This window comes from Sinohyriopsis cumingii, unplaced genomic scaffold, assembly GCF_028554795.1.
Source record: "Sinohyriopsis cumingii isolate HCF-2022 unplaced genomic scaffold, ASM2855479v2 utg003975l, whole genome shotgun sequence".
Lineage (NCBI taxonomy): Eukaryota > Metazoa > Mollusca > Bivalvia > Unionida > Unionidae > Sinohyriopsis > Sinohyriopsis cumingii.
Window position 1 is genome coordinate 9,349 of NW_028316640.1, and position 26,708 is coordinate 36,056.

Here is a 26,708-nt window from a genome sequence, read left to right on the forward strand (position 1 = left end):
TCTGCTCTCAAATAGTGTACCAGCAAAGTCAAAATAGAATTATAAAAGTAAGCATGCAAACACGTATTGATTTTGTACATATTTAAAAAATTCAAAACCAAACGACAAAGTCACATGTAAATAGCATAATCACAATTCGAAATAGCATAAAGGAAAAAATTTAATCAAACGCTATTTTTAAAAAAATGGTTATAATACACCGTTCAAAGCATAAATATTGAGATATACGTATATACAATGTAAACGAGTACAAGTAAAATGTATTTTATGTGCACTTGAACTAACGAGTATATATGTCGTCTTGCACTGTAGAGAATGTTTTCTAATTATATGGCTCCTAAGGTGTTAAACAGAATCGGCCGCCGTATCACAGCGAATTAGATTGTAAACATGGCTTGTACCCCTACCAACACAAAGGATTCCACTATCTGAATACATTTATAAGAGAATATTTACGTTCCAAATATACAATAAATAACTTCACAAACTACATATATCATAGGGAAGTGGCAGCAAAACTCTATTTAAATTCTAATAGATATTGTGTGATTGTTGAAGTAATGCATGTTTCTGTATAGAGTTTGTCAGCGAGGACAGATGTAATTTCAAGTGAATGTGCGCTGCTTGAAATTAAAAGTCTTATGCCTACTAAAATGATCACATTGGATAATGTTTTTCTCCAAGCAAGAACTATGATTTCCAACAGAGCTGAAATGAAAGTCTGAGAATTAAGAAGGAAGGGAATAGCGTGTTCTGTATGCATATACAGATAGCAATGGTTTGTACTGGTCTAGAACGTCTAAACTTCTTGTGTGGCTTGGTGCTGATGACCACCAGTTTGTGGATGTAACCTATAATGAAAATTATACTTTAGTCAAGTGCACAACTAATTACCTCATAAGAAACAATACTACTATAACCGAAAATACTCTGTAGTAAGAACGACTATTAGATTAAGAAATTTACTAGTCCTGCTAAAATCGTCACTAGTCCGTCTATATAGGATCCAGAATACTCTTACATTCAGGGTGACAATACGTTTCATCCAAAGGTATTATGGCAATTGAGATTGTTCTGGCATAAGTTTCATCCTGAAACTCATTTGTGTGGTTGTATGTGCTGTCAGATAACGGTTCCCTCGTTTTATTCATAGTGTCCTATTGGTAGTTGTTTTCTGTGTTGACATCTTCACGTTTTTTACCATCTCTCTCAATGCATGTGATTAATTGTTACAGTCTTTGTAATGTAGTGAACCATCCAATGAATAGACACATACTTCGTATGAATCCGACATGTGTACATTGTGGCTTTGTCGCAGTCATTTCTATTCAATTGTGGCATAATCGGCTTCTCCGTTGTAATATGCCGATTCGTACAATGGATTTCGTGTTTCCCTTTGTTCCGTGGAAGATGTGATATTTTTGTCTTCCTGTTCTCTCTTCAACATTACACTTTTGGTTCTATTTGTGAGTGTACGTTTTCTCTTAGTCTTTGTTGTAGTGCCACAAGCCAGTCTTCTCCTACGAATAATTAATACAGATGAATCTAAAGTTCATAGGTTAATAAAGAATTATTTGATAGTTTGTAAAATCATGTAGCAGGAAATATATTTTGAAGATAAACAATATATCTTTTGCATGATTGTAAAATATGATTATATGACTTCTTGCCATTTCAGTGAATGTTACATTTGGTCTTCGAAACTACTCATATCTAGCAATAAATCAATGCGAGCCACATATTTAGTCAAACTAATATTTTAAATTGTTTACTAGAGTTCATTCAGCATATATAATGAATCATATATAATGAATTATAGTGTACGTGAGTGCGATTATGTTGGGATCATTGATATTTTAATCGATTTCGTCCAGTAAATATGAAAGTCGCTGTCAACCAATGATGACTGATTTAGTCATTGTTACTATATTTTTATATAATATAACATTATTGAAAATAATTAACTAAATAATAGGTCAGTTAATTTCAGGCTATACTAGCAAACATTTGTAAGCAAAATGCGAAAATCAGAATTATCCATCAGAATAGATTGATAACGAAATATGAATTCAGAAAATAAATGTAGATATTTAACAGTTTAATCTTCACATTGACAAATTCTCATATTGACAAAAGTTTAATGAATTCATATACTACGCAAATAACGTTTACATAAGGATACATTTATTAAATTTTTTTTGATAGCACTTTTCATGAACCTCTGCACACACAGACAGGTGCATATTATTCAGCGATACAAAAATAACGGCTTAAATTCACCGAGTTCTCATACGGATATAGAGGTTATGAGGAAATAAACGACGGTTGCTCAGAGAGAATCGGCAATCTGGAGAAAATTCCGCGTAGGCCATTTGTTTTTCTTTGTTAATATTTTGGATCGTTTTTGCGGTAACCCTGCATCGTCCTTATTGTTAGTGGAAATATCGACATATGATCTGGTCACCACAACTTGAGGGTCTATTGGGTCCGTTATGGTCATCATTTTATTTTTGTCAATGTCCAAGGTACAGATCATGACGCAGGCCTCATCTTTTTAACCGTGAAATTGTTTCTGACTGGCAGTGCCCAACGGTTTCTTATTCTTTTAAAGATGTTGCAGCAATTTCTCGCCGCATCGTGATTACCATAATGGCTCCAATACCGTGTTTTTGATTGCCGGCCGTGATGTCTAAAGTCTAGTCTACCCGGTGGGCTACTTGATCTGCGGCATAACATATATTAATTTCGACCAGATACTCGATCGTGGTATCGAGCAGTTGCTTTGGAGAAATATCAAAATCATTGGCAAATTTGATTTTGGCCACGTACTGTTCGTCTACCTACTTTTGCACCTGGGGCCCCGAGTGGCATGACGGTCTAAAGCGCTCGTTGTTACGAATCATTGTCACATCACCTCTATCTACGTGGTTTCGAGTCTCATTTGTGGCCAATATTGGTATGTGAGAAAGCTTACCAGTAGCTTCCCGTAGGTTTGTGGTTCCTTCCGGAGTTCCCTGGGTTCTTCGTCTATCACTGATATTTTCCTCCATGCATAGCCTAATGGCGTTAAACCTTACATCAACTACAACAACTTTTGCACCTACGGGTATTTATCGTCGGCTTGCTCATTTGAGTCGGCGACTTGGCAGATTGCCTACAGCTTTGTGGTAGCAATTTCAGGTCGAATATTTCTGCCCGCCTATTGACATACTGACTTGCAACCAATCGAACGGTTTGCTATGTAACAAGTATTACATTGTATATGACATCGCCGGCATGGTCTGTGGAGTCCATCGCAAACAACATCGTCAGCTTCGCTATGCCAGCATAGCCGTTGCCATATCAAGCTTTATCTAGTATGGTTATGTTGAGCACGTATTCCTCTCTAACAAAATACAAAAAACTTTTGCCAATAATTAAGAATTCATCAAGAATAATCAAGTTTCAGCCAGATCTAATTTGAATTATACCGACGTTAAGCTCTTTAATACTGGCCGCCATATATAGCCTATCGTGTGCTGAAAAATGGTGTTAGGTACCACAACAACAACAACAACCATCTTTTATGTAACACAATAATCAATAGTAACTGCATTCGTCAATAATCTGCGAGTCACATCTAATCTCGGGGATCGTATAGTTGGGATTGTTGTCTAATTATTATAGCTTCTTGCAATTAAAATTTAATTGATTCAATCAACTAATTGGAAAGTTGACTGGATTTAAAAGCATCGTTTAATTTATTGTGTATGTTTTGTGGGACATTGTATGGGGTGGAGGTATACCTGTATACATATACAGCTACCAGTGACACTGCTCCGGAGATGACAATACACCCAATGACGATACCGACGATGCCTCGAACTGACACTGAAATGGAATCAACTTTAAAAAAATAAAACCAATTGCGTTTTTACATCTGTGAGACAGATCTTTTAAAAAGGTTGTTTGCTTCAACTCTCAGTGATTTCTGGATCAAGGTTATGCACTAGGTCAGCATTGGATACAAAGTTTCTGTGATTAGTGTATTTGAAAAACAGTCATACTGAACTAAATTTCTGGAAAATGTCAAATCCTGTAAATAAAGTTACATTACAATAGCATGTAATGGAATACAACTTTCTTAAAAATCTAACAAACAAATAATTACATTAAATCAAATATAAATTAAATAAAATGTACATAATAGACGTATGAGGATTGGATACTCTTTAGCATTTAATTATAATGCAAGTATCTTTAAACTTAATATCTTTTTCTTTTCATAGCTTTTAGGCTTCGAAGAGTCGAGGTGTTCCTGCTCAAGACCCATAGCCCGTCAGTCCTTTTGTTGGTTTATATGCCTATCTCGTCGCAAGCCAACGTCGTAAATTCGCCATGCCCTTTCCTAACCCGTGGCGGCCTAAGATAAGAATGACTGCTGTCTAACGGATATTCATTAACCTGCTTACACAAACGTTTTTGGATAGTTGATTTAGCATGACCTTTGATCGTGTTTGAATTAGCCAGTTACAGAAAATGTGATGGAAAAAAATTATGTGAAGATTTATTATAATACGGCTTATCAGCGTTTAAGAGCCTTGATACAAATGTTAATCAATGAGCATATTTTTCAGATTTACTATCTGTATTTTAATTAGTTTCAAACTATTGATTACATCATACATATTCTGTTATCCTTCCATTTCAGTGCAAATTGTAAATAAGGTTAGCCACACCTCTGATATGTATAAGTTAACCATATCTCTGTATATGTTTTATACTGAAGATTTTATGATTTTTTTAATTTAGTGTATTAACAATGATGAGAACTATATTCATAGAAAATCGACTTTCTTTAAAATATCTTTAGCAAACTTTATTTACAATTTTTCATTTGTATTAATGGGATACATTAGGAAATGAAAATTTATCTACGAATCACCGTGAATGTGTATTTCGACAGGCTTAGCTGCTCAGTTATAATTGTTACTATTCTAAGCTCTTAAAATAAGTAACAAGAAAGAATGGAGACAACAAGCTTTGTAAAATTAACCTAAGAATTTATTTCCCTAACATTTGTATCATGTGAACCATGAGAAAAAAGTACTTACGGTATTAGGGATTAAATCCAACAATAACCCAAGAATTTTAAACGCAGGTCCTATCAATGAAAAGTACTAAGTGAATATCTGTTCACATAACGATGAAATTCAAGTTGAAATGTGGTGACGTCTGTAATAAACTACAAAGTGCAGCTGTATCAACATTATCTTGTTTAATCACATAAACTATTATGCCGGTGTTGATTTCAGTATAAATTCCAGGGAATGTCTTTGTCAAAGAATTATATCAGATCACACACACACACACATATATATATATATATATATATATATATATATATATATATATATATATATATATATATATATATATATATATATATATATATATATATATATTCAGCCCAAACTGACACAACATAATATAACTTGACCTGTCAAGGATTTTAAGCATAACTGACAAACCTTTGTCATACCGCAGTTATAGAACTTACCAAAACGCAACACGGATTCCCGCATGGGGGACAAGAGTTAATTCTTCTGGAAAAATAGAAGTTTGTTACCAATTGGAACATGATACATATCACGTGGTGTGTGTGTGTGTGTGTGTGTGTGTGTGTGTGTGTGTGTGGCCGTGACTCAACTTAATGATTTTTACTCTGAGACAGATACAAAAGTAAACAAAGTTGTTTACTTGATTAATAATTTGTTCAATTAGCACATACTCAAAGAAAAAAATGAAACTATTTTAGTTGTTTACATAAAGGAAATAAAGTATTTATATTTAAATTCAATCAAATCAAGCAGAAATGAATTAAATTTTGAACAATGTCAAGTTAAGCAAGTAATGTTACATTACAATAACATGTAATGAAATAATAAAAACAAATTATCAGACAAATAACAAAATTAAATATGCATAAGATAATGCTGAGTCATCATACATGGAATGAGAGCGAGTTTATTCTTTTGATGCAAATCTGCGTTTGGCGTAGTTTGCGAAATATTCCTTTTCTAGATTATGCCATGCCAGAAGATACTTCAAGTCTAAACTTAGCTGATTATTCTCTAGTGCTATAGTAAGATCACACGCCTTTTACATTCATTTGGATTCAAAATTAATATTTTGAATGTTTTCATTTCAGAGTAGATCATTTCTTTCAAGAATATGATATAATCTCCTAAGTAATTATTAAGAAGCACCTTAGAATATAGCAATATATCTAAAATAAATGTTATTTCAGCTGTGCGTAAACATTAAGTTTTTTAATCATCAGTTATTACTTGTGTGTGTGTGAGTCTGTGTGTCTGTGTTGTCAGCACTTAAAAAAGTGATACTCTGTGCTCGTCTATTTGTAACCATCTTTGTCCTAGCTGGTGAGTTTGTCTAGCCACCAAAAATATAAATTCAGTAATTCAAAGTAAACTTTGGGCTCATCACACTCCCTGCTGATATTAACTCCACCATTATGTATACGTGTGCTTCGTTTCCGGGCTTATGGCCGCAGCTTCCATATATTGACTTCTTGCTGTATGGCCTTCTGCCCGCTTGAATAAACATAAATCAGTTAGCGTACTAACTATCTGTGTCTTTCTTGCAGCAACCTTTTAACAGCTTCTTGTGTTTCCAAGAGATGCGTTTTGATTGGGAGACCCTCTTAAAATGTGGATTTATAAGAGCTGGGCCAGATCGATTGCAATATATTAGCTTTATGACATGTGATTTTGGCCCCACTAAAAATCAGCGTTACAAGTACACATACGCGTATCGAAATCCATTTATTGATATAAAATAACAGTATTGTACATGTTATTACTTGTTGATATATAACCGTTGGGAAATATCGGAGAAGAGACAGAGCAGGAAGAGGTTCCAGAAAAAGAAGCTTATCAAATGTACATATTTTGGGCATTATATTTTTCTATCCTTTTTTGTCAAAGTTGCATAGTTGCTTACACACGGATGGTTTATGCATCAACATAGTCCTTATCAAACTTTACGCTTTCTTTCTACTCAATAAATACACAGTTATATTTTCCTTTTTAAGTGGTGTTTCCGATATTTGTAAAGTATTGCAAGCTTTAGTCATACATTGCAGAAATAAATACGTAAAAACAGAACGTAACATTTTCATGTTGTTTTATTAACATTTGTCCGTATTATGCAACAGTGGATACAAATATGGCTTAGTTTACAAGGTCAGAAATGTCATCCTAAATACCGCCCGAGTATTTGATTACATAGTCTTTCTGCGAGATTACACTTTAAACGCGCAACGAGCGCAGGGACTAGTATGTGTCAATGTGTCTTGACGTAGTTAATAGACTTAATAACGTAAGAGTACAGTCCATTATACGTCATATTCTTGAAGAGATAAATATAGACCTCAGTACGTTAAAAGCATATAAAGGAATTGCATGTTATCTGATAATTTAAAGACCCTGCAAATAATGATTCTTGTTTGAAAGCGACATGACTCCAACCCACTCCGTTTAAAGACATGCAACAAATAAAATAATTCGGAAATGAAAAGAACAAAAACACAAGTATTCACAATACATATCTTTCGCTGTCTATGGGTTTTATTCCCTCTTATTATTTACTATAACCTATTACACATTTATTGTATTCCTCCCTATTTGTGTGCGTTCACAAAGAGATCAAGAACGGATAGATACACTGAACAGGAATTATTTCCCAAAACGAAGAGTTTGATATTTCACCGATTTGTACTCTTCTGGTAAGTATTTTAAGAAATGGATATAAATTTTTCATTCATTTACACGATATAACTGTTGCACGCCATGCCACAGTGCTCTATACGGAACAAAGATGTTTCAATTTCTAACTCTAAAGCACAAAAGTAAGGTGCAAAATACGAATTCCCAAAATTATATCAATAATAATGTGCACAATAAAGACATAACTGAGTTTCGTTTAAATTATAATTGTAACTAATATTAATGCGAGTTATTTGGGGATTTTATAATTACTTTTGGATTCTGCTTTTAAATTAATGACTGAGTCAATTAATTTGCGTATACAGTTTACCTTGGCTGCTACTGTCTTCTTCCATCATCTGAATTCCACTATTTTCCCATTCGTGCTCATTTGTCCGAACTTAAAAGAAATATAATCAATATATCACCTAATTTATTGACTGATTTTGATTTAATTGCTATATAATCTAAACTGATGTTTTAAAGGTTCATTTAAACTTTAAAAGTATGTATTGATAGCTTTTCCAAGTACAGTTTTATATTCCATTATTCCTTTCATTTCATTCCTACCTCCATTTCCCTTCCCTTGCCATCTTTAGTGATTACTCAAAAGGTTTACATTGAACGTTGAGAAAATGAACACAAATATGTGCAAGCTAGCGGTTATAATTTAAATCTGTGTAATTATAAATATTGACATATGACGAGTTTGTTTTATCAGAGGAACACATTTCTATGAATGTTTACACATAATTTAACTTTGCATTGTCTCTTCTTCAAATAAATGTACAAATATGAGAAGGATAATATTACCGTAATTAGTCTTCCATCACGGGAGATTTAAAATTATACAATATACACGGACGGTAATATGCCAAAACATAGCAAGTTGTTAAACGATCACAAACGGATCGAAAATATCCGTTTGTGATGGCGTGGATTAAATATCCGTCAGTGTATCTTATTATACATTATCAGTAATAAGATTTGCAACGCCTTTAGTATGCATCTGGAGAATATATTTTCTCTAATAATTTTATATCAGCAACCCGTGTTTGGATGACACGCTATATTCAGACGACATTTTTAATGTATGTTGGGCTTATTACCTCATAAAACTGTTCTACATCTCACCGGCTTCTATATAATTACTTAACGTGATTACTCATAATGAATCAGCTCAGCTAGGATAGCTGTTTTGGGGTTTTACCGATCCATTTTCATATAATGATGACAGAATAGCTTTTATATTATTTTAATTAGTATGGATCACATTTTACACTATGCGAAAAAAATGATGCACCGTCATGACATTTCAATATTACAAATTTAAATTAATGTACAATTTTGTTATAATGTTTTAGAGAAGGTACTAGTATCATGAGGTAAAAACAATGACGTAATTAATAATCCAATGATGTCAGATCGTTTATTTACAAATATAGTGTAAACGAATGATGGATTATCCTGAAGAGCATCCATGAAGCTGACGCGAAAGTGCTTGAAGGAATAAAGCATGGATAGTTATTCTGATCTTCTGTTGGCTACACAATACACGTATGCGTAGAATAAAGTAGTGAATTATAATCAAGTTAGAAATCACCCGTGGTCAAAGGTGTTGTCCATTCTTCTTTACAACAAAAACTTCTTGCGCATTACATTATTTGTCAATATGAAGCGAAGGATAGGAAGGGTAAATTAAAATTTAAGATACAAAAAACATTTATTGAACCGTTTAAACCAAACGCTAATTAAAATGATAAATACTTGTATATATGTCTTAATAAATAACATAGGAGTTTACGTTATACGTGCAGAGGAGTATTATAATCGTGAATTTCATGTAAAATCATGTTAGATGCTGTATAGATGAACATTTTGTAAACATTTCTTTCATAAAGTGCGCTCCTGGTAGCATATATATATCGAGTTTTGTAACACTTCTTGCAAACAAGGAAATGAACAAAACTATAGAAGTATAATCTGCGCTCTCTGTAGTACAAGCAGTCGTAGTAACAACAGTAGTAGCAGCAGTTGTAACTGTGGTACTGGTCGATTTTATAGTAGTAGTGGTCCTAAAGGAGTTATAGCTAGCATTACAGTTGGTGCTGAAAGTAGTAACAGGAACACTAGAGGTAGTCACTAAGCTTTTATCCAAGAGCCCAAAGTGAAAATCTATTTAATCCTTTTGGAATTTTCATCAGTTGATTAAATATTGCAAGATCCGACAGCGTATCAGGAGTGGCCTTCAGCTCAAGATGGTCAGGATATTTATGTGATTCTACTACGTGTAAGAACCGGAAATCATGAGCGGCATAAGGTATATTTCGGTGATATTTTTAAACGTAATAACAAGACAGGGCAATTCTTTTCCAAAGTCATTCATCGCTGGAAACATGCAATCTCTGTCCCTGGCAGCCCACTGATTCCAGTATTTTCTTCGATATTTTGCTCGATCATTAATTTTATCAAGTTGATACTGAGATGGCTTTGGAACATTGACAAAGTTTTCTTTTGGAAGCACTCTTCCTTTTATAAAAACACTGTTCAGTGTTTGTTCAGTTTCAAACGTTGATTGTTCAACCACCGGCTGTGGAACCGATGGTTAAGAACAACTGCATCGTCGAGGGCCTTCACTTTCATGATCACCTTCATGTTCTCTTACTCTAATTCGGCATGTTAAAAAAATATTTACTCTTTGGCATTACGCAGTTTTTGTTCTGCGAAATTATTTTTTTAGATAATAGTTTGTCCATACAGTCGTGTTCACTTTTGTGTACGTCCCCGTTTTCCATTCGATCAAATCGTCATCGTTTATTGTATCCGGTTTTCACTTCGAATCAACGACGCTCGGATACAGTTCCTGGATAGTCGTGTGAACATTTTCTTTGATGCTTTTCCCTTGATTGATATCCGAGTAATTGCCCGTGGTCTGTTTGAGCAAGTGATTGTCATTTTCAACATACGACGCATCCTGCCTGTATGTATCACCGAACAATAACTGGTTAAGTTCGATAGATACTTGGGCAATTTCCGCCATGGTGAAGCTTTAGTTTCCACATACATTAATTAGAAAATTGTTAAGATATCGAGTTATACTAGATCGTCGAGTGTAACATTTTGGCAATAATTTGGCGCAGGATTAAAAGGTTTTGTCCTGAGTGTAGTAAACGTAAATGTTTAGTACTTCATGCTTGCGACGGACATGTAAAATTCAAGCGTTGTTGAACCAGTTGGAGAGGTGAGGTAAAGAGCATCAGGAGTGATATCTGGTTTTATTCCATCCACCCTCCACGCACTTGAAATTTCCAGATAGCTACTGCGGCAGATATCTGCACCTGAAGTTAGAAATTGGATGTAATTACAGCCGTGGCCCACTCTTTTGTAGCATGGACTCGGCCAGGAGATTTGCAAAAACATAATAATCCTGTTAAATGCTTGAGAATTCTGATGATGCTGATACAGAAACTCCAAACCGGTTTCAATTAGTATGTGATTGTTTGAATGTGCCCAGATCTGTTTATGATACGACTTGCATCCACGTACATTTCCGTGCCTATCTCGTTGTTTGCCGTTGGTGGATAATCCGTCACTAAGATTTTAGCTCCAAACGTCACGCTGATGTTCTGTGCGTGTTCCTCCAGTGGTAGCTACCTTTGAACCACCAAAGGAGTTCAAATGTGACTACGATATCGCATGGATGTTACCATGGATATCGCATGGAAGTCCGTATACCTTTCGGTTTTCCATCTATGTCGTTTTGTACAAGCCAATATTTGAATTATTGATGGTCATAAGTTCATCATAACCATCATTATTAACACTGAAACTTTGAACGGTCTGGTCTGCGATTGGTGTATAATTTCTTTGTCAATCCAGAAAGAACGATCCTTTGTATCAAAGTCATAGGTCATAGTCCTTCTCTGGTTCATCATTGTATACGCTCCAACTCGTCCAGAACTCTGTGATGTTGGAGTTGATTACATGGAAACATCGCTAAGAACTTGTCCAGTCACGGATAAATTTTCAGACATCATTCCGCCAGTCATATTTGTTAGCCTGTGCCACATCAAGATCTGCTGAGGAGATGGTTATAGAAGATAGAAGATCCTGTCATGTTGGAGGTGGTAAACAATAGAGAATGTTTCCTTCCATGAAAATATTTCCTGTGATTTCTCCTTTGCCAGTTTATTGACGTGCGACCATCGTTCGGCTTTGGAGTCATGTGGAGGGTACCTTGCATCGTCGAAATTGGTGATGGCGTGACCGTTCATGTTGAGATTATCCTGCATGGAGTACCCGTAGCGATTGACTTTTTTATCCAGCCCATCCTGACTAGCGCAATCTCTGTGCCCTATTCCTATAAACAGTCGAAAGGAAGTACAGAACATGACGTGGTGAATTATATGGAAAATGAATATAATTATTTTCTTCAAAACCACGTCCACAAAAGCGCACTAGCATACTTTTTAATGCCCGATTGCCATTACATGATCGTGGGTCCTACCGGTTGTGGCAAAATGAATCTGCTTATGCATATGCTCATGAATTACATGCTCCAATACGACCGCGTGATCCTATACACGCTCAGTCCTCACCAGGACACATACAGGACACTGTTAGAGTTCGGAGACATTGTCTTCGGCAATTTGCTTGAAGAAAACTCTGTCTCTAAAGATTCTAACGATTCAATATTTACCTTTGTGGATCCGGATCAGATACAACCCATACAAGAACTGGATTCGGACAAGCATAATATTATCGTGCTCGACAATATTAAAATCGACCGCTAGAACATGAACCGCATCTACGAGTATTTATAGTTGTCGAGAAAAAAGAGCTGCAACAGTATTTATCTCTCTCAGTCGTATTAAGATGTGCCTAAATATATCCGACGTAACATGTGATTTTTTGTTACTGTTGTCAGGACTTGACAACATAAACATTGACGCGATCGCGAGAGATTATTGTAGCGGCATCACTGCGAAATAATCCAATACTGCTAGGCCACTGCAGCGTAAGTTCCAGGAACCAGTTTGTCACGATTCTTTGAAACGGTACCGGAATGATATCGAAAAGGCTTTGATTAGTTTTACGTACCTGGCTAGTATATAATCGTCGAAGACAGCATCGCTGATGGCAACCCCGTTGTCAATAACTATGTTGTCATAGAAACGTAGTTTTCAGCAACATGCTGGAAAACAAGTCGTCGTCAGCACCATGACTTTCTCAAAATGTTTATCGATCAGCGGGCGACGTTACGTCAACGTGTAATCGAGTGTAAAATATGCCAAATGGGGTTTCAACAAAATATCGCACGTAAACTGCTCAAGCCGATCATCGCCAAAATGAACGCAGCAAAATGACGTAAGATACAAAGCAAGATCAGCTCCTGGAAATAATCAGATCGACTCAGCGACACCAGCAACGTTTCTTAAATCCGCTATTACAAAAAGCCTACCGAGATCGTCTAGCGATTAAAAATGCTGATTCCTTCCAAACAAATTGGGAATGTCGGTGTACAGATAACAAGATGGTGGATTCATCTTTTGGATAACAAACTGCTAACGTCTGATCAGTATCAGATTCTGTCCCATGACTCGATGTAGTCACATGCACGTAAATAATGGCTCTCAGCGATAACACGCTGTTTTTCAATTGACGTTCAGTCACATCGACTGTGGAGGATAATACTCCGCTACAATTAGATCAGCAGGTGGCGTACCAGATCTCGCTGCTCTCTGCCGAGATATGGAGCAGCTTTTTTAACGTCCCCTTCAGCAATTATCGGTCTTTATACTCGAATGCAGCAGCAATGTGAGGTGCTGAACGACAAACGATCAAGATATCGCCAGACGGGTACAACGTCAACGACATCGCTGCGACAATTCACGATTGATCAGAGCTGAAGGACACACCTCAAAGAAAACCAAATGTAGCCCAATTACTCCACATTGCGAACCAGAATCACGATCGCTGACGGTTTTGGCGTGCGATTTGATATTTATAATTGGATCAGATCCTCTCTAGGTTTAAGCGCAGGCACTATCGTAAACGACACTTTAACGTACGAAGGAGATTTTCCAGTCAAGATCACTGACGTGAACAGCCTCTTCAGCAACTGCTCGATCGCTCGGAGATTGTTATCTTCGGTCGGTCTGGCCTCCAACGTGATATATCAGATTTTGTTTAACTTTCATTTCTTTTTCCACCCTGAACACGTACGTTATCTTGGAAATTACCATGTGGCTCACCGATCAGTCTGCCAATGCCATCGATAATAACAACAAGAGAATCGCATATTATCTGCACGTGTATCGAAAAGCCTTATGACGTCTGATAATGGCTTCATAAAGAAACAATATTCACAGATAAAATATCAGCTGTTAAAATGAAACGTAAAATTGTGTGTGGATTTTTATTCACTCTGTTTTCCTCTGTGCGAGCGTCTCTTCCGTTCATTGTAGCGAAAGCAGCTTCGACTGCCCTCAAGGCGACATAATTTAGAGCTACTGGAGCTGCCTCTGCATCTGCAACGACAGTGGGACACAATATATTCAATTAAATCATGCCACAGTCATCACATATGACGACATCGAAATTGCCGTCGGCGACAATATCTCAAGCATCATAGGAAAAGCAATTTTCCAATTATTCCAAGCAGGCACAATGCCCACATAAAAAAAAACTGCGGAGGTGCTCAGTGAATGATAAGAATACATTTTACAGGATCTTGAGAGAAAGGTGAGTGGGGCTACACCAATGCGATGTCTTGGCTCCATCATGTCCAGTCAAGGATTAAAAAGATTGTGGTAATAAACATTTGTCCAAAAATAATAATCATTTTAAAAACCATTCTATTTTTTTTTATAACATCAGTATAAAATAGCGGCCCCACCTATGATATATTTACACTCGATTACCTTAGGCTGAACGATGACACTACCATCGACGACTGGACGACCGAGTACGAGTACGTCGAATAGAAAGACACGATATCACCAATCTAATCGGAAGTACGTATCGAAAAAAGAATGAGGCGAGACAAAGATGTGTACCTGCTTCGCCATAAAGCCTTTCTGGAAGTCTGAGCGAAAATATAACCTGCGACAGGCGAATGAAGTTGTTCAGCATGATATCAGGTCACACTGGAGAGAAAAGGATGGTCGCTATTTAAGTCGGCACAGCACCAGCTGAAGTTTCAGACCGTATAATAAATCAATGGCTATTTATCACGAGCTAGCACTATCATGAATCTAATCATGTTCAGCGAGGACTACTTTCCATCGTCTGCCACCAACATATGGTGGTTTAGAGACACAAACACTGGAGCTGCTGTCAATTCTGAATTCACTCCCATTGATGATATGCTGTTGCTGTTGTCGCTAATGCTACTGAACTTAACGGAGACCGTTTCAGAACCCATTTTGCTTTTGCTCGTAACGCAGCATGCAATCAAGTGTTTGCTTCCATGCGTTTTTGCACATATTCCAGTCGTGCATCACACTTCCCTTGAGCAAAATAGTTGGAGCATTTCGGGATTTCCATACGGTATTCAGAGGAGTAATGCATACGCTTGGTCTAAAAAAGGAGATTTTCTTACAGATTGCATGCACAAAGTTAAGTGATAGAAAGAAAATTCATCATGACGTGGTTTTTATTGTGGATGCCTAAACATACACATTTTGATGTTTATATGCTTGAATTAGAATCCACGTTGGCCAGATTTACAACAAAAACCCACGTTATTTTGAGCAAAACAGGATTCACATGCAATAGTTTGTGTATCCTCAGAAGACCAAAGCGTGGCACGTCGCTATCAATACAAGCAGAAAACTTCCAAGATATGTATTAGTGGCATTTCAATTATCACAATGACACAAAACACGAATTTTAGACAATATCCAGAAGAATAACTTGAGTGCAATTTTGATATGGCTCCCAGAAACAACTCCCGGGTGTATAAGATGTTCATGGAAGCCATGCACAAATACAAAAACTATGTATCTAATAATTCAGAGCATCTCAAAGATTTTCCAGTCTATATCGAAATCAGTTTGAATATTGGCTATCCAGGTGGTCGATACGTCTGTTACTTTCAAACCGATTCATGACGCTTGACGTGCTCAGTGGAAAAATGTACATCATTGTATTGACAAAGCCTAATAAACATAAGGCAAAAAATTCGTCGTACCACAAGAGGCAAGGTGGGTCTGGAACAGCAACTGGTGCATCAATTTCCAGCTCTATAATTCCATTCGTGAAGACGATGACGCCAAACATATTTGTCAACTGCTATCCCTATAGTCACACATAAAGCAGTGATGGAAAATGGTGTTGCCCGTGGCAGAAACTTCCGCCTGAAACATGATATCATCACATCGTCGACAAGTTATAAAAGAAAATCAAAAATATAATAACATCTTCGTACGTACCAGTAGATTTAATGTTGTCACCTCAGGAAAATAAATATATTGCTAAGGCGGCCACATACAAAAGGCCAATATCGATCAAACTTATGTCGTGTGCGTTAACATAATCTGACAGGCTCATTCTGACTCATCGTCAAGCCACATCAGTAGCTAAACATGCCGCAAAACAACAAGGAATTCATCACACCCCTGGTAGCATGAATCGCTTTAAAGTTACTTCTTGGATTGCTCGTCATCGCAAAAGAACACTTGGCAAGGGTGTTTCAAGAAACGAAGTTTCTCAACAAAAAATCAAATTAGAAACGGAACCAACGTCTCAAGCAAAAATTGGCCCTATCTAACCTTGACATCGAACAATCATCAGTACCAAGCGTTACAAATTTCAGAGGTATATTGTCTAAAGATCAGCTTCCTGATCAAATAATACTCAACGAGAGCTGCGTGATTAACCTGAAAAGTTGTTATGATGGATCTGGAACTCATTGGAATATTGTAGTGAACTACCTACACTACGGCCACATCGATTATTTCGATTTGTTTGGCTGACCTCCTCCAGGTGAGGTTATTCCTTACATCAAGCAACCCTCTAAAGGTTCAGTCTTCACTTCGTAACAACTTCAAAACGTCAAAGACAGTACATGTGGATGGTACTGCATCGATTACATTAAACGCAGACAAGCTGGAAAATTGCCCGTCGAGGCGATTTTATCACTTAGTGCTGGAAACACAGTTTTCAAAAACAACGTTGGTTTAAACAAAATTGTCAAAGTAGTGTAAACTATAACATAAAACAGCCAATATGAACTCGTGCTGCCTTAAGTGTAAAAATGAAGTGTAATATCAATCACACAATGGTGGTGGCCAACAACAATATCCTCTTGATTAAATCGATGTGTGCAGTACGTGGTTCCAGACAACCCACATCGTCACCGGTAAAGCGCTTAAAAACGTCTCAGAATGGCTTCAAAAGATAATATTATCTTGTACAACACACAGAATTAAATCAAAACGGCCTTCGTACAGCGTTTTAACAGTACTCCCTCTCGTACGTGGAAGATATTTACCAGCAATAACACCAACCGATACTTATATTTTTTGACGGAAATCGTTGACCAATACAATCAAACATGGCACTGAACCACGGAAGCATTCCTGATAAACCCACAGGGTTTCCATGCCAGACAACAAGTCACAGACTCATATTTTTAGATCTAAATTTAAAGTAGATGACACAATCAGCAGACAAAAAAAAAACAACTTCAAAATGGGATACAAACCTAACTGGACTGAAGAAGTTTTCCTAGTCATTGCCATTTTAAAAAAATGTCACCTACTCACTCAAAGATTTATCTGGAGAGCCCGTCCGAGGATCTGTTTAGAAATAGAAATTTACTGAAGGAAAAAATTCACTCGTCAAATGGTTCAAATATCATGAACAATTCAACCCGTGGATTCCAACGAGATCCCAAAACTTCTGAAATAATCCTATCATACACCTCACACATTCTCGTGAAGTCCAATCACTTAAACACATGGTCAAATTTTATAACTTTCACACGATGCGGAAGTAGATACCGAGTTACTATATTCAGCAATTGATAAAATCGATCTCGCTCTTGCGCCTGTTTTCTATGTGGCACTGCTGATTATACTCCAGCACCGGTCGCTGATGACTATAACAAAATTCTTCCGCTCCTCGGTCTCACACTCCTCCTTGCTCTCCTCGCAATAAATCATCTCAGGAACATAACTCAGGATCTTATTCACATACGCTTTAGCCTAATTTGCACTCTTCGACAAAGCAGCACACTCCTCTTTACTTAATTGCACTATTTGAATACTACTGCAAACATCATCACTAGAACGCAATATGTTACTCCTCCAAGGCCAACACGAAAGATCTCTCTTTTTCCATAGTACAAGAAAATCTCTAACATGCCACGCAGGAAAATCAAGCACGTTTTTAAGTGGACCTTAAGCTAGCCAAACCCTCCATCTCTAAGAGACAATGCCGCCATTTGTTCTCTTTTATCTGCGTGTGTATTTGAATAAACGTATAACCCCAAAGGATATAACTTTGCTTGGAACAGCCTGTAGCCATTTTCAACAAAGTAAATCTTGATCTAATAAATGCCTAAAAAAACGAGACAGAGAGAAAGAAGAAACATAAAAAGAGCAACAAAAAGAAGACAAATCCACTGCTGATTATGATGAAGGTAAACACGGATTTAAATGAGAAACAGGAAGGAAGAAACAATTGATAAATTATAGCACAGCGATGATTAAGAGGTGGAGTTATATCATACCGGCAAAAAAAAAAAAAGTTTACTATTTAAAGGGAGTAAAGACCTTTAAGTATTTATGGTAGACACAACGTAGATTGATCTGAAATAGTGCAAAGAGCGTTAACTTCGAGGAAACAAACATGTTTGAGATCTTTATTTGTGTGTAGGATAAACAGTCGTCTTTGGATTGCATGCTCTATAACACTATTATCTGTACACAATTATCTCTTTTTAAGTTAATCCTTACCTTGATGTGTGTCATTTAACGTCCTATCAATGACTGTTACGGCAGAAGGAATGGTAATTGTCACATTAGTATAATTGTTGCCAATGACGTCATTTGGAATGATATCGGTAGTATCAACAGCAGTATTAGTGGTGGTATTTGCGGTGGTATTGGTAACATACATAAAACCTGACAGATTTGTTTTGAATCCTGTCGTCGTCTCTAACGAAATAAAAACAACAATCGGTCAATATTTGACAACATTCAAATTCGTCATTCATACTCTGTTGTATTCTCGATTATTCATGCAAATTATAGACCTCCATAGTCAATTGAATATTTTCGAACTGAATATGAATGAAAGAATATTGACTGGTTGATGGGGTAGTATAAATACAATAGTCGCTTTAATGTTAATTTATGTATATATGTTATTTTATCACCGAGTGGGACACATTTAATCAGACATATCGCCAACCTAAAGTAGAATGTTTGTGCTGAAAGACTGATTATCTGCACTGATGGCATGTACAAACCTTAAACATTTTGCATACAGCGATCAGTATATGACAGTTTACAAGGCACAAGGGTACCTAAACAGTCCACATTCAAACGCTAGCATGATAGAATGAAAACAGAAAGGGTCCCGAGTGGCCGAGTGGTCTAAAGCGCTCGACGTTACGTATCACTGCCATCTCACCTCTGTCTGCGTGGGTTCGAGTCTCGGATTCGGCTAATGTGGTTATGTGAGAAGGCTTGCCAGTAGCTTCGCGTGGGTCGGCGGTCTTTTCTCGGGTTTTCCTAGGTTCTTCCTCCACCAATTATACTGGCCTCCATGTATTAGCCTATCTTGTGCTGAAAATGGAGTTAAACTCTACAACAACAACAACAACAACAACAACAAACAAACACAGAAAAGGTGGGAGCATTCAGTTTGGTTTATTTATTTCCCGTCAATATGCAACAGTATGCCCATTACACAGTAGTTGTATGGCACGATGACTTTCCGTTAATTGAAGATATTTCTATCATCTTATTTCAGAAATGTTGGGATTTACTGTTTAACGGTTTTACCATCAAGAACACAAGATTGTCAATCAGAGGCAAACACTACAAAATAAAGTCAGCACTTTTAATAAACTCCATATTCTCTTTCATCCACTATAATTTCTTAAATTTGGAGTAGGTCAAAGAAGAATGCATCAAACAGATGAACGAATGTGAAAAGATCTCTATGAAAAATATAATCATATTCACATTAAACTCACATACATATATCATACAGTTAATAATCTGTAGTCTAGCAATACAATTTTCGCCTACTACCACTGACTTATTCCCGGTATGTCAAAAGGGATGACAACTCCACTGTACCATACAATACGTGAGATACTATATATTCTTGTAACATAGTCAGAATTCAATATTTAGTTCAAAAGGTTATATCTACATTGGAAACTCTTGTTAAAATTATTTTCATGTCGGAATACTAATGAGTGTCGTTGTTGCCTGGGGTTCTGTGTGATGTGCAGAGTACGTGACCCCGTATAATTTCATTTACTGATTGTAACAACACCAAATCGTCAGGTCTGCGGAGAACAAATTAATGCAATGGCAACGATGTCGAACACAACAATTGGCAAGACATGAACTTGATCCACCGTTCAGCGATTACATATGGCATTAATATCACGATATTCTCATACAATTTCCCATCAAATGCAAACTGAGGCAACTGACATTTGCATTAGCGGCAGCTTTACAAAGCGTTGCTGATTGTATGCCAGTTGTATAATTGATCTCAGTTCATTGAATCTATTAAGCACTTTGGTTTTTCGGTTTAATTACATATATTCTCTAAATGAAAAGATTTGGACGAACAGTATCAACGAAGTGGAGAAAGGTTGGTCTGCTTGCATTACTATGTGTACTTTGTTAGAAATCAATTTGATTATATCACGTGACATATAAACAATAATTATTACAGCTACATTAAACCATCTAATATTAATTTGGTCAAACTGAACACTTGTCATTAATTTGACTGCATCTTGATGATTTGGTTCTTGGGTCATATTAACTGCACATATTATTATCAGTGTGTTGTAGACACCTTAACCAATATGATCTGTCCACGTGACCTTTCATCAGAATGGTTTTTATGGCCCGATCCGACTGATCTGCAGTATAGCGATTTGAAAGTACCGTGCTTTGTTTCATTAGAATCTTTACACAAAGTGTTAACCCGAAGCATCGTTTAGTTATCATCCACTGTCGTATTGTTTTCAAGGACGGAATGCAAATATAATTTAATTGAAACAAAGAACAAGTGGAAATGTATAATGTATATGAAACGGTATAAGCCGCCAAAAAGTCAAGATAAATAAATGACCTAGTGTGAACTGCGCTAGTTTCAAAATGGAAATACAGCTAATATATCTATAAAATACCTGAACATAGTCCTTGCTTGAGGAAAATATTTCCGACCCCAAACTTTCCATTATCGTCTCGTCCATGCACGAAACTGATGGCAATTCTGGACTTCTTAAAAACACAAATACTGACGGAAGTCTGTATCCACTCCCTCTCCAGTATATTCGAAATGCTAGAAAATACCACACCATTTTCCGGCAGCACCTGCATGCAAGTTGTGCAGATTTTGTTTGTTGTGTACATAAATGATAAACACTTCTGTCCAGGGTATATACGTGATTTTGAGGTCAAAAAGGAATGATTTCTCGGGAACGTACTGCTTATGCTTGTAGAGTATAACCCTGAAAAAAGAATAAAATGATAATATATACAATTGTTTGAATGCAGCTATTATGTTGAGTGATAAATACATATTTCGTAATTATTACATTTTCTCTTTGCTGAGTAGGGAGCTCGATATTTCTAACAAGCTCATTCCAGTTTTGTTTTCCCCATCGTCCACTCGCATTGCCTTTTAGTTGCCAAAAAGAAGTTTTCAAAAGTGTTAAAGAGTCTTGAGATTTCAATTGAATGTTTAGAGTGATAAGAATCAATGGAAGTATATACATATATATACATGTGATTTCGTATGGATCATGACTTTAAATCAAGCTTCTTTCTCTCTTTCTCGATAATTTGTTTATTAATGAAAGATATATTACGCGTATGACAGATAATTCAAAATATACAATTCTTTTTGCTCGTTATTTTCTATTTCTTTCAACGATGAATTAAATTATTTCGACTAGCGTAATCTTCGGTCGGCTACAATCGAAATTAGTTTTAGCCATCGTTTTCATAACGAGGTCGATATTTCAACAAATTTTCATCATATGTTTAAAAATTTCATCTCAAATAATTCCACCAGTTATATCACAAGTCCTAAAGAATCAAATGACCTGAATGAATTCCAGATCCTCAACTGTACCAGTCTCGCAGCAGTCACAGTAGTCTCAGAATACTATTTAAGTATAATGCTCACGTTGAAATTCCAATGAATAACTCATATATATATCTTCTGTCAACTTATATTTGATCACACCTTTAGACATATTTGCAGACTTAAATTAACACATGAAAATATGAAATACAAATCCATAATAGGAATCCGAAATGGGAGTGACTTAATTGTTCATTTCTATCCTTACATTGCAAGTCTCTCCTACTCACTGTATTTTGCAATAGCCCCCGTCGTAAAAGAACCCACCTGACCGACCCATTCAGTGAGAAACAATTTAATTCGTCTAAGAACCCACCCGACTGACCCATTAAATTCGAAATAACACCAAACTAATAAGCAGGTTTATTATTAATATTATTATTATTAATGATCGTATACATTTATTTAAAGATCTCATGCACTCAACACTTAATGTCTGAAAATGGAATATTTACCCTTGCACAAAAATTAGCCTTATAATATCTTATCCATTCAAATTCACAATCATGAACAAAATATTACACGTAACTTTTTGCAGTCATGTACCAAAAGGTACACAAAACGGTATATATACAAAACTAAGCCAATGTGAATGTGGCGAAATGTGTTAAATCTGCATACTGAAATTAAACGAGGCAGATCAAGATTAATTAAATGGTGCTCGATTCAACATTTATCTAAAATCTATTTCCATTATAAAATACTAATTCGGGGATTCATTCAGACAAAGAAAATTAGAATTACAATAACGGAAATTAAGTTTCGAACCAGGACTTCATCAATTCTGCTTTTTCCGAGTCAAATAAGTACACACGGATCTGTTTGCATGAAACCAACTCCAACTGTTGCACGGTTTAGGATGTAAATATGTAAACTTTGTCCTAACCTATTGTGAAATAATTCTCAAGTCATGATGCAAATTAAGGCGGTTGTGTGCGCTATGTTTGCACTAGACAATCACGTAAAAGGAAGCATTAGCGTAATAAAGATAGATATATACTTTACCTATATTCTACACGAAAGACACGCTTATGTACCTATGAGAATGTGAGAAAACAATTTGTGATCACTTGTTTCTCCAAAACATTCTGAACAAAATATATGACCTTTAAGACGGCATCTGCTTCTCCTGGGCGGCTAGTCATCAGATGAGGTCAAAAACATTCATAAATGCGCGAAGAATAAAAGTATCTACATAATCACACTGACTCCATATATCATTAATTGGCTTCAACCTTTCAATAATTCACTGTTTGTTCCTTTGTCCACTACCTATAAGAAGTATTGCTCAAACGTTATTATAAAGATTCTAATATAAAAAGCGACCTTAGAGATTGTACCCATAGATCGCGTGTATATAGAGGAAAACCACATAGCGCAATTCCACTCTGTCTAACAAAGAAACGTTTGATTCATCATTTAAAACTCAACTCATCAGTAGTAAATCCAAAAAAGCGAAATGTGTGAACCATTTCATATTGTTTCATACTGCTTTGTTAATAGTTCAGCCCCTCTTTAGATTTCGTTAGGAAGAGACATTTTATGAATATATCATTTATTTATGTAATAGCAATGTTAAGTAAGTATTTCCGTCAGTAGTATGACACGGAAGCAAGGAGGGTGTGCATAGATCTCAGCTGTAACACTGTGCACACTTGAGATGCTACGGATAGAAAATTCCTCTTCTGCATAACACATTAAAACTTAAGATCTGGATACATTATAATTGAATTTATCTTCTTTAACATAAATATTTTTAAATTTACAAATATATACAGCTTTGAATTATACAAGCTTTGTCAGTTAGACATTAAACGGTATTTGCTTATATATGCTAATTTGTACAGTCTCTATTACAGAATATCAATTTAAATCTAAAGACCTTCCTTCAAAACATGCTGATATCATCATGCTTGTTGTTTTATGCCTGTAGATAACTGACTCTATTTATGACGGGACCAAGTTTGTAATTTCATACTTCCGATGATACAGTAAGGCACATCTGGTATAATATCTTCATATTTAATGGGGGTAAATATGCCTATACCTGATTTGTCAGATATCGGATATACTTTTAGATTGTATGTATTCAAAATCGCAACTTGAATACTGAATTAGATTACTTATGGAACATCTTGTAATACAGTATTTTGACACTCAGCATTACTGTTCCACGTTATGAACAGAACATAACTGAACGTTTACTTTGGATGTTTGACCTCGGATAGATAGTGCAAATCATATCAATTAGACTTTAATATACAGTGCGTCATAAATAGGTTTATAAAACACACTCGTTTAGATGTGGATATTGATATATTTTTAGAGCCGGTCCTTTCATCTTAAAATCAAACAAACAAAATGTTTGGAACACTTGTGATTAGACTTTGTTCTAGCTGGACATTAGATTAGCCAGTAAAAGGTTGATACAATGGATCTTCTCGAGACATATCCGTCTTAAATTGGTATATGAAGCATGTATACATCCAAAATAGTAAGAATCATTTACAAGCATGATATGTTACGACACAGTTTGCAAAATCTATCATCATTTCAACATTTTAGTGTCTTCCTCTTTAATTCATTCAACCAACTATTGGATATCGAACGTGTTAAGATGTATTTCTGTAAACGAAGGGCAGTTCTAATGTTACATATTTCTCAGTTTCCAATAACGAACTGTACTGACTAGTGTCTACAAAGTTTTGTATAATCATCTATATTACATAGGCAGCTCTGTAATGTAGAACAAAGAAATGTTGTATTAACATCGATATAAAAGTGGTCAAGTGACCAATTGCTAGCCTTGCCTGATCGAAGCCACTATGAAATCCAATGATTGAAACTTTACAGACCCATGTGCTTTAGACGGTATCACACCGTTTCCTTAAAATAATATAGCATCGTCAAAGATAGACTCTTGTCGGTAAACTTTTCCTTCTTAACAATTTTAGTCCCGTACATGCCACATGAGGAAAGCATTTGCACGGTAAAGGTAGCGTCCACAGACATACTTATTCATTATTTAAATTACATTTACATTATTATTTAAAAACTCTTTGCTGAATTTCTTCTATTTCTTGTTTTGTAAATACCCCCATATTTGTTAAGCACACGATATTTTTTCACTACATCAACAACTATTTTAAACATATCCTTTGTATGTAATCTTCAAATATTTGCGAATGCCAATATCGTTAGCGATAGCCTTTAATTTATCCTTACTCCCTGTCAAACCTGGAAGTGCAAGGCAATCCCATATGTTTATAATAGTCGTTTAAATGGTTTGACCGATATAATTCTAATATAAATTTTCAGAACAATACCATTTGAAAAGACAATCAGTTGTGTTTTCCTATTTTAGTTTCCATGCATTTTGCGATATAAAATTGATATATGCTTTGCATTGTAGTTGTAGTAACCTTGCATTGCTAGCACAGTTAGCCACATCATCTGCACACAACAAGGCAAAGATTCATTGTATATTCTGTATAACCAAAATAACCATATCTTAGTTCCTAACGTTGGAACAAATTCACCGATAAAAAGAAAAAACATCATACTGGTCTACAGAAAAAATGCTTCCGAAATAAATGTAGTCAAACATTAATACGTATGGGGCACTGGGAACGAAATTAATGCTTACAATTATTGATTGGCTCTCATTTTAAAGATATGATACTGGTTATGTGTATAGGACCATTGACTTGAGAATGGTGGAGGATAAATTATTTATAAAGGGAAGGGATCTCAATTTAAACTAGAAATGACTAAAATTCATCTTTGACTGGGTCTATAAATAAATATATGACAGGGTTTGGACAATACTTGCTTCTTAGGCAAAATAATGAATGTTGCAATCTGAAGCTGGGATTGCGTCATAAATGACATGAATTGCGTCAGGTTATTCGTAGAAGTCATGGATGATGCTATCATAACTAAGCTTACATCATTCTGCTGAACAATTTGCCCTATATCAGCTCTAGAAATTATACAGTGTCTTGGTCTCTCATTTGTCAGTGTTTGATTTTGCAAAGGGACACATTTCTGTTTAGCAAAAGTAAGCAGAGATGCCTCGTGCTTCTGAGAACAATACAGATAACCTCTGCTATGTTTGTAGTGAAATGACGTTTGCATCACAAGAGCTCAGTATAACCACTATGGTTATGAGAGACTACCACCTTAATTTCGGCTGTAAATTGGAGATCAGGACAAGAGGTGGACCTTACACACATGCTGCAACACGTGTGCAATAACTCTTCGCCAGTGATTGAACAAAAACGGGAAATCCATGCGTTTGCAGTGCCAATGCTTTAGAAGGATCGTATCAACAGTTGCTACTTCTGCATGGTGACTCCATTTGGGAAAGGTGTGTCAAAGAAGAAAAAGTGGACTGTGCATTATCCAAGCATTCCATCACTATACGCACAGTACCCCACCGAGAAGGACTGTCGGTTCCTGGCACCATAATCATTCTCACTTGAGTCAGACGATGAAGACAAAGCGAATGAAACTGCTAGTCCTGAGCCACCAATATCACAATACCCATATTTCCTGCCATCCTCTTCGTCTGAACCACACCTCATA

The 26,708-nt window shown here is 36.0% G+C and overlaps 1 protein-coding gene across 1 annotated transcript; it reads right to left on the minus strand.

The window, feature by feature from the left end:
* LOC149769308 (uncharacterized) lies at positions 1-26,707 on the minus strand. Its single transcript, XM_089949929.1, has 4 exons — positions 26,602-26,707; positions 8,098-8,166; positions 3,786-3,870; positions 1-1,520 (listed from the first exon to the last, which is right to left on the minus strand). Exons 1-4 carry the CDS (start codon positions 26,705-26,707, stop codon positions 1,325-1,327), a joined length of 456 nt encoding a protein of 151 aa, XP_089806055.1. The 3' UTR covers positions 1-1,324.
* Position 26,708: the final 1 nt, after the last annotated feature.